This window comes from Triticum aestivum, chromosome 4A, assembly GCF_018294505.1.
Source record: "Triticum aestivum cultivar Chinese Spring chromosome 4A, IWGSC CS RefSeq v2.1, whole genome shotgun sequence".
In the NCBI taxonomy this organism is placed as follows: Eukaryota; Viridiplantae; Streptophyta; class Magnoliopsida; order Poales; family Poaceae; genus Triticum; species Triticum aestivum.
In genome coordinates, this window is record NC_057803.1 from 724,442,967 (window position 1) to 724,451,951 (window position 8,985).

The 8,985-nt window shown below is 45.3% G+C and overlaps 1 protein-coding gene and 1 pseudogene across 1 annotated transcript; one reads left to right on the forward strand and one right to left on the reverse strand.

Moving 5' to 3' along the window:
- The first annotated feature begins 239 nt into the window (after positions 1-239).
- Positions 240-2,469, forward strand: LOC123083407 (uncharacterized; annotated as a pseudogene).
- A 541-nt stretch (positions 2,470-3,010) lies between these two features.
- On the reverse strand, positions 3,011-8,641 carry LOC123083408 (uncharacterized). Its single transcript, XM_044505456.1, has 2 exons — positions 8,221-8,641; positions 3,011-4,297 (listed from the first exon to the last, which is right to left on the reverse strand). Exons 1-2 carry the CDS (start codon positions 8,339-8,341, stop codon positions 3,189-3,191), a joined length of 1,230 nt encoding a protein of 409 aa, XP_044361391.1. The 5' UTR covers positions 8,342-8,641; the 3' UTR covers positions 3,011-3,188.
- Positions 8,642-8,985: the final 344 nt, after the last annotated feature.

The window sequence follows — 8,985 nt, forward strand, 5'->3', positions numbered from 1 at the left end:
AATTTTATATTTCAAAAAATGGCATCTGGGGCAACCTGGGTGCGGCGGCTGGGAAACCCAGTCACCCCCACGACGAAATTATTGCGTTTTTTTTTTTTTGAGTCCTGGGCCGAACCGGAGATGCTCTTACGGTCATACCCATGTTCGGCCCATTATACCTGGACTAGGCCGGGCCGGCGTTATCCGAGAGTTCTGAAGGCGCGCTGCTCATCCGAGAGCTGGAAGAATCGGCGGCGCACATGGAGGCGCAGCCGCGGGAGATCTTCCTCGGCGCCGGCGGCCACTGCTTCCTCGTCCTCGTCCTCGTCGCTCACGTAATACACCCAAACCCTACCTCGTCCCGTTTCTCTTCACCTGCGGATGTTGCATCAGATCCGCCTACATCTGCAAGTAGGGATTAAGGCATAGATGGATTCTTTCTGCTTAGTCTCGAAGAAGAAAAGCAATCCAGATTGAGACTTTCCCACTTTAGATCTCCAACATTGCAGATAATAATAGAGGGTGTCGGTCACCGATTCTCAATTTGCTCTGAAATTCGTATGTGCTCTGCTTTTATTTTTCTGTCAGCATGGACACTTGCCAGATACATTATTTGATTGAGAAATACTAGGCGATTGTGGTGTGTAATCTGTATGAACAAAGATCTACAAGAAACTTAAACAAGCCGTCTATCTAGCGCGTATTATATACATATAACTTCCCCATATAATTTATATTCAGTTTTTTCATCATTGTTGATCTTATTCTGAACTTCTCAGGAGCGACAACTCAATGCGATTAGTACCTTTGTTCAGTTCAGTGTATGATGGGAACATAGTTTGGCGTTGATGTCCTAACGACACGCATCACTCATGTTTTTTAGAATCTTGGTAGCTCATCTTGGTAACTCATGTTCTTTTTTATACAGTTATACCTTGTTTCGCAAGCCTAACCTTTTTCTTAAATTTGCTTTGTTGAACAGGGAGAGACCCATCATGCAAATAATGGCCAACAGGACATGTTCTGCTTCTGCCTCCTCACTCTTTGCTTCATCTCGGCCACAAGGATGGGCAGAGCTCCCGGACGACCTGCTCCGACCCATTGTCGCTCTACTACGCTCGTTCCGCGACCTCCTCGCCTTCGGTACCACTTGTCGTCATTGGTGTGATCTCTTCTCAGCACGCAGGTCCTCTCTCCAGCCTCTGCTCCTCCACCCCAATCTCCGTACCGACGGTGGACAGACTCTCTCGCATAACTGTTGGACCTTATTCCACAAAGGCGCATGGAGATTGGCTGACCCTGCTGCCACCTCATCCTCTCGCAGTTTTCTTTCCTTGAGTGACCTCAGAAGCATGACCTTTCTGCGCTACTCCCATGGTCAGCTCATCTTCTACGACAACAATGGGTTCCATATTGTTAATCCGTTCAGTGGCACTAAGGTTGGTCCTCCTTCCCTCCAGTCAGTTCACTTCACTTGCATCAGCTATGTCACCTTAACTGCCCCTGTTGCATCCACTGATTCGCATCTCCTTGTCGGTGCTGGAGCCTATCTGTTCCTGTGGCGCATCGGGAGCGACTCTTGGACAAAACACAGTCCTAAAGTTGTTCGTTTTTCCATTGAACAAAATGTGGCCTTCAAGGGCAAGACATATGCCCTAGGGTCTTTCGGGTGGTTCTACATCATTCACTTGTCACCCAGTCTCATTGTTGAGAAGTTTAAAGTTGTGTTCGAGGAAGATAAAACCGAAGATCTCTATTCGGCAAATGAAAAAGCATGGCTACTGGTGTGTGGTGACACGCTTCTCTTGATCAAACTTGTGGAGGCGGGAAGACGGATGCGCTCGGAGGCCTTCCAGTTCATGCCCTTCAAGCTTGAGTCATTGGACACCATGACCAAGAAGGCAAGGTGGGTGAAAGTGAACAAGTTAGATAACTGGGCCATCTTTATCAGCATTGACGAGCGGTGCAAGGCGTTGCCGTGCATGAACCCAGAGGGATGGGGAGGAAGGAGCAACCACATATACTTCCCAAGTTATCAGTCTGAAAAACCTTGGGCTGCAGTCCAACTATGGGAAAAATGTTATTACCGTTCGACACAGCTCTTCAACACTGGAAGACGGTACCTGAAATTGGAGTCAACCTGGGTCTTCCCCGCGCGTTTCCTTGTTACGTCCTGCGATGATCTTACGGCCGTGAGTGCGGTTGATGATTAGCTTCTGATACAGCTTTGGTGGGAGGATTCTACTATGTTGCAGTAGCAAGATGAGTAGTTCACTGAATGTTCTTGACGTGTTTCAAAACTTGCATTACAAACAGAAGTGTAGATTAAGTTATCAGATTATGTACTTTCCTCTCTTTTTCTGTGGCAATTACAAGGGAGTTTCTTACAGATTGTGGAGTTTTCTTGTACCTGGGCACTTGATAACATGGGCTAGGCCTGTAACTTCCCTTTAATACATAGATAGCTAAGAGTAATTGTACTATGATTGTTGATTATTCACGTGATGTGCTTGAGCATATGACAGTCTTATTGGGTGGAAATGTGAATCTTGAGAACATAGCTTGGGCAGAGCTACCATTTTTTAACTGAACATTGTACGCATTTTGGGCTGGAGATTTGCAAGGTCACCAAGAATTAGAGTGAGGATGCAAGTCCATAGCATCAGGTTAATATAGACTGCAAGTTCAGCCAACAAACATATAACCAGCATATATGCATTCAGCACAAATTTTATATTTCACACCAACAAAAACTAGGCAGACAGAGTGTTCGACAACCAAAAAGCTCTGCATTTGCACGTAGCTTCAGCAAACAGCTCTGCGTGCATTTGATTATCTCTGTTTAGAAGAAGATCAAGCTACAAATAGATGTATGGACCAAACAAAGCACATAACTAAAATAAAGCCCAGGCACATATCTGACATGGTGCACACAAAAAATGCTGAAGACCCAAGGAGCTAGTATTGATTCAGGATGCAAACCCTTATCTTTTGTATGCAAAAGAGGAGTAATTAACAAAGTTCAGTGAAAACAGCAACATGTAGCACAAGTTTTGCCTCCAGGAATGTACACTGGGTGGCAAACAGAGATTATTACAAATCTTGATGTACTCCGTCAAAGGAGCTGAAACTAGAAGGAACATAGCGACAAAAAGTCCCCAAGTGCAGCCAACGACAACAAGACAACTGCGCGCTGCAATGACACGATCTCATACCCAAGCTGCAAAGGATGTAGGATTGCGAGCAAGATAAGCATTGATCGTCGCAAAACAAGGTTCTGGCTCCAACTCCTCATTTTGGTTGCCATCTACTGGGTATGAAAATACCCGAGCATTTTCATCCAACTGATAGACAAGGCCACCCCTTAAACCCATTCTCTCTGGATTCACTAAGAGTCGTGGCTGTCTATTACGTTTCTCGCCAAAGAAGAACGCCCACTTCTTCAAGCCTTCCTCTTCCACGATCACATACTTTGCAGGTTCAGTTGAGAAGTCAATGGAGAAGGCTTCCCCGTTACGACCAAGTAGGAGAAGTGTGTCTTCACAAGCCACCAAATTTCCGGAAAGCACGTACGGGTCCATATAATCTCTGCAATCAACTCTTAGTACCTCAACATGAAACTGAGGTGCCAAATGCACGGTGTATAGTTTTTGACGCATCCTCATAATGACCCGGCCTTTGAAGGACACCATCTCCTTGATCAAATGTGCATTTAGAAAATCGCAGTGCAACCAAGAGGGGCTCCCAACTCGCCAAGCGTACAGGCAGTGCGGGCTGCTGACAAATAGATATGAATCTGGTGACGCCTTTGGAGATATGAAGGTTTTGTAGCATAGTTGACTCAATGGGAAAGGTGGAGCTGCAACTGTAGTGCCATTGAGCACGTCCATAATGACAAGGGATCTCTCGTAGCAGAAAATCGCATGACCATAAGAACATTTGACGACTGTCATTTTGTCCAAAATACTTGGAGGGGTCAAGCGACACAACGGAGTACTTGGATATACAGGATCAATGAGCTCCCATGTGTTTCCAATGTTAGAGCCAGCTGAGCTTGTCTGGTCGGCACAGTTCCGGAAAATAACAGGTGGGAAGAGCTCTTCTAAGGTAGAATTGATTGACATGAATGCGGCATACCAGCTAGGGCAGGTGGCGATGAATGCAAGAAGGTCACGGGTTGAACCCAACAGGACAATGATGGAGTGCAATAATCCGTGTGGTAGGTCCGCCCAGCCTTCGGGTCCAAACATGACACGGTGCACGGAGATGGGGGTGTTGGAGCTCCGGTTGATGTTTTGCATGATATCAGCTTCAAATTCTGCATTAAGGATCATGAAAGGACAACAATTTTAGCAATGGACTTGAGTTAACTATATAATATAAATTGCTATCACTATTTTAATTAAATTGGTACTACTACAGCTATGATAATTATACAAACACAATAAAAATGTTTGTAGAAACTATAAACATAATACATAGTAGAGCAAAGACTACAGTATTGCCATCGAAATGTGCATCTGCCTCAAGAAAATTTGATCATGATAAAATTCATCAACATTTGAAAAGAAAAGGCAAGTTCTGTATTTTTCTTTCCACCGAATGTTATTTATATATGTTGCGCAACAGGTTTGGCTCTTGTCTCCACCTCGATTCTGGGCCCACAGATACGCGATAAATTTCATCAACATTTGAAATTAAAAAGTGCAAGCAATATTGAAATTCTAAGATTGTTCTACACTGATAGTGGTAAACCCTTGAACTATTTCATATGTTCATATAGCATAAACACAACAGGATCGCACATCCACCAACAACACATACACTCAGATCCCCAAATCATCCATGGCAGAGTCAGGCTAACAAGAACAAAAGTGCGATGAGCGCGTCAGAGGAGGTCGCCCCCAATGGGGGTGATGGCGGGCCAAGGAAGATGATCCTGGGCAGCCTTGCACGGTGGAGAACTCTGTCTGACCATGGACCGTGGCACCGGACAGCGAATATATATACTCGGCCAACCCACGAGACCATGTCCTACACAGAAATTGACTTAACCTAGATCACATCGTATACTACATATTTGGACTCAAGCTTGACTCAAACACGTGAACTCCTACTAGTACATGTACATGACTTTGGTTAGTCCCCAAAGAAATAAAGCCACGTGACATGCAAAGCACCAACTACATCATGTTCCAAACAAAACAATCAAGATTATGCTAACACTAGCGTCGGCCCATGCACAACCAATGGCTATCATGGGTTCCCAACTCCAGCAGGAGGTGGGAAAGGTCTCGTCCACGATACCGGCAATCACTCCAAAGTTACTTGTATGTACAACTCAGAGCAAGGGGGTAGAACTCGACATCAACTTGGTTCCTTCCCTTGCCAGGGGCTAAACCCGGAGGGCGGAGGTGATTCAAGGCCAGGCCTCCTCCATGAGTCCAGCAGCCAGCAAGGAAAATGAAGTGGGCGAAGTCAACCTCAACAAGGCTCCTCCCCTACCCCTGGAGCCAGTAACACGAAAGCCAAGCACCACAAAGGTAAGAATAGCCTCAAGGCTAAGCCAGGGAAGTAAGTTGATCAATCCCTGGTGAACACCGAGGCGGTGTTGGGTAAATGCATGGGACGTGACAGTGAGTCTGGTAGTGAGTTTGTGGCGACACGCAGTTAGAAGGGTCCTGGTCTGAACAAGAAGGCATGAGGTGAGGGTAATGGAGGTGGCATGAGCAACATAGGTGTGTTAGGCGGTAAGGAAGCTATCGGCCCATTGGTTGCCGATGAATGACATGTGATAAGGAAGCACCTATCAGGAGAAATGAGTCGCCTGATCTAGAACTATTGGGGCCTCGGACAGTCTTGGATAGTTGAAGAGCTAGTTTGCCTCGTGCACGCATATACCACTTGATGATCGTTTTACTTTCTGAAACTCAGCAATATGAAAAGAGTTTCAATAATGTTAGGTGGATGCTAAGCCGCCAGCATTGTATTGTGCATGATGGTAAGGGCAAGGGTGCGCTGCGTTGTTCTGAGATAAATGAACTAAAATAAAAAGACTGCCATATGACCTGAGGTACATCAATGTCTTAATTCATGATGATTCCCGTGGCCTGAAGTGTCAGGCTACATGGTGAACCTAAGGAGTAAGGAAGACGTCACATCTGGAGTTTACTCAAAAGAATAGAGCCAGATGCTCATGAACACTTGTTGATGATAGGTGATTTTTATGAGACGATGTGGCAGCGTGAGCACTTCTCAGTAGCTTGGATATTCGAGAGAAAAATACCAAGTTCAGAGAAGCCTTGTTCTAGTGTGATCTTCATAATTAGGGCTATAAGGGGCCTTCCTGGACATACGATAATAAACAGTATGGCAAGAGCAATGTGACCGTCGGGTTGAAAGTGCAGTTGCATCGTCGGGTTGGTGTGATTTATTCAGAGTGAACAATGGTACACACATATTCTCCAACCACTTTCCTCTATGGCTGCAATACGGAGACAGACCAAGGTGCATAGCAACGTGAAATCCTTTCGGTATGAGTAGATATGGGAAAGATTATCGTCGCCGGAGGAAACTACTGAAATCCCTGGCCGATGACTGCACTAAGCTGGGAGTGCTGCAACAGGATGTTTGGTCCTGGACATGAAAGATTTTGGGTCCATGATAAGCAGTACTCACTGGCTGAGAAGGAATATTATAGTCACATACTGAATGCACTATCTTATTGGTTGCGGATGGTTGGGAAAGCATCTTAAGAAAGCAGGTCTTGGAAGGGAGGTTAATGCCTATCAAAATTGTTGAGGGAGCCTAGGTGTCTCTAAACTAATGTTTGTTGATGGCAGCCTTTTGTTCTTCAAGGCCGTATGAAGAGAGGTGAGGGTAGTGAAGGACACTCCAAATATATTTCAAAGGTGTACATGATAGCTTCTTAGCCCGGATAAATGCTCTTTATTATTTAGTCAACACTGCTCGCCCCATGTCCAATAAGAGATAAAGGTCACCCTTGGTGTTGTGGCTTCCACTTTTGAGAGTAAATATTTGGGTTTACCAACCCCAGAAGGTAGGATATTTGCCTCGAATTTTAGTCAATCATGGAAAGGTTCACAAAAATGTGCAAGGACTGGATTGAAAAGTATATGACCCATGCAGCTAAAGGGGTCTTGATCAAGTAAGTGGTTCAAGTGCTTCCCAATTACTTATTTGGATTGTTCAAATGTCCACGGGCTTTTGTGATAAGTATGAAAATTTTATCTGGGACTTTAGGTGGGGCGATGAGTAAGGACATCACAAGTCAATTGGCTCTCCTGGTACCAACTTATAAAACAAAAGAGAGGAGGTGTTCTAGGATTCTGGGATATGCATATGTTTAACCAAGCTCTCCTGGCAAGGCAAGGGTGGAGACTGATTCACAAGCCGGATAGTTTATGTTCCAGAGTATTGAAATCATAATTATCGTTGTGGGATATTCTGGACATGGTCATTTCCTCGTATGCATCCCCCGCTTGGAGTTAAGATACTCAAGGAAGGCATCATCTGGCATATAGTGAATGGACGAAAAATTCAGATTCAGAGAGACAACTGGATTCTGAGACAGTATGGCCTCAGGTTGCCAAATTCGCTAGAAACTCAAGGTTGAGGTGGATTAACCAGTTGGTTCTCTCGATAAAAAAATAAATGTAATATTAACCTTGTCCACAGGCTATTTTCTGATTTTGATGTAGAGGAGATATTTGGCATAAATCACCCTTCTATGTGATGGATGACGTGCTTATAAACTTGCCACCCAACTCAAATCCAGGTACAACTCCCCTGCTTCTAGCTCTTCAAGTGCGACATATAATTGGAGTATTTGGGATGTGATTTGGAGAGCTAAGGTTCCAGAGAAGGTTAAGGTCTTTGGCTGGAGGTTGCTACTGGCTCACTAGCTACACAATTGTGTAAATTTATAAAGGCGCTGAGTGTAACACCATTTGTGCTATTTCTGGTAACTATGTGGAGCATGAATTCCAATCTCCACAGTGGCTTTGGGATGTTGGCTAGTGTCCCATCAATACTTCTTTTTTTGAGGGAATTGGTGTCCCGTCAATACTTAATGCCCCTCTGTCTAATGATTTCAATCAGTCTATGGTAATATACAAGTCTAGTGTTTTCCCTCAATTAAGTAAAATAAACACAACTCAGAGATCAACTAATTTTTACCTTAATTTTTCTAGAAAAAAATAGGGCGAGTTCTTCCCCTACCTTCTTCGATGTTGATAGCGGAGGGCGAAGTGGAGGCAACAACTACCTTCTCCGATGCCAATCGTGGTAAGACGTGGCCATCGGAGACAGTATGCTGCTTTCCTTCATCGCCAATCATCATGTTGGCTCCAGATCTAGGAAAAATGGCTTGTCGCCCACCCCTAGGACTCCAGATCTGGATGTAGTTGGTCGCCCAACTGCGACGACTCCAAATCTGGATGTGGTTGGTCGCCCACACCTAGGACTTCAGATGTGGATGGAAACACAGTAGGAGCCCACGCGGTTGTCTCAACGCATCATCCACCGCTCAATAGTGGGCGGTTCAAGCGCAGTCGGCGTGGATGTCGAGGGGAAGGGGGAACATCTGTGATGAGAGAGAGAGCGTGGGGGGGGAGAGAGAGAAAGAGAGGAGGGGAGGAGAGTGGCGTGTGGGTTTGTTCGTTATAGAAAAGCTTTACCTGTAGATTATTATGTGAGCCTGCATACCACAACAAGACCTCCCGTCCTCACATTTAAATTGCCCCGCCCTCTCCCACGTGGTGGGCCCACTTCTCACCCTACCGCTCCCAAAAAAGCGTGTAGGATGAGAGTTGTGCGTGTTGGTCAGTTTGCTTGCTGGAGCGAGCAAACGCCAGGGAGTCAATGTGAGGTGCTCCCAGCAAGGAGACGAAAGACATCATGCAACATGCTCCGACCGACCTTGATTCCTACATACAAATAGTGAACCATCAGATGCCAATGACCTTGCCTCACTGACCAGACACC

What these genes read in the sequence shown, in the direction of transcription:
- LOC123083408 (XM_044505456.1), bottom strand. Translation starts at nt 8,341, where the DNA reads ATGATGATTGGCGATGAAGGAAAGCAGCATACTGTCTCCGATGGCCAC. An exon ending in CGCTATCAACATCGAAGAAG is followed by an intron (nt 4,298 to 8,220) that starts GTAGGGGAAGAA and finishes TCCTTAATGCAG; the next exon opens with AATTTGAAGCTGATATCATG.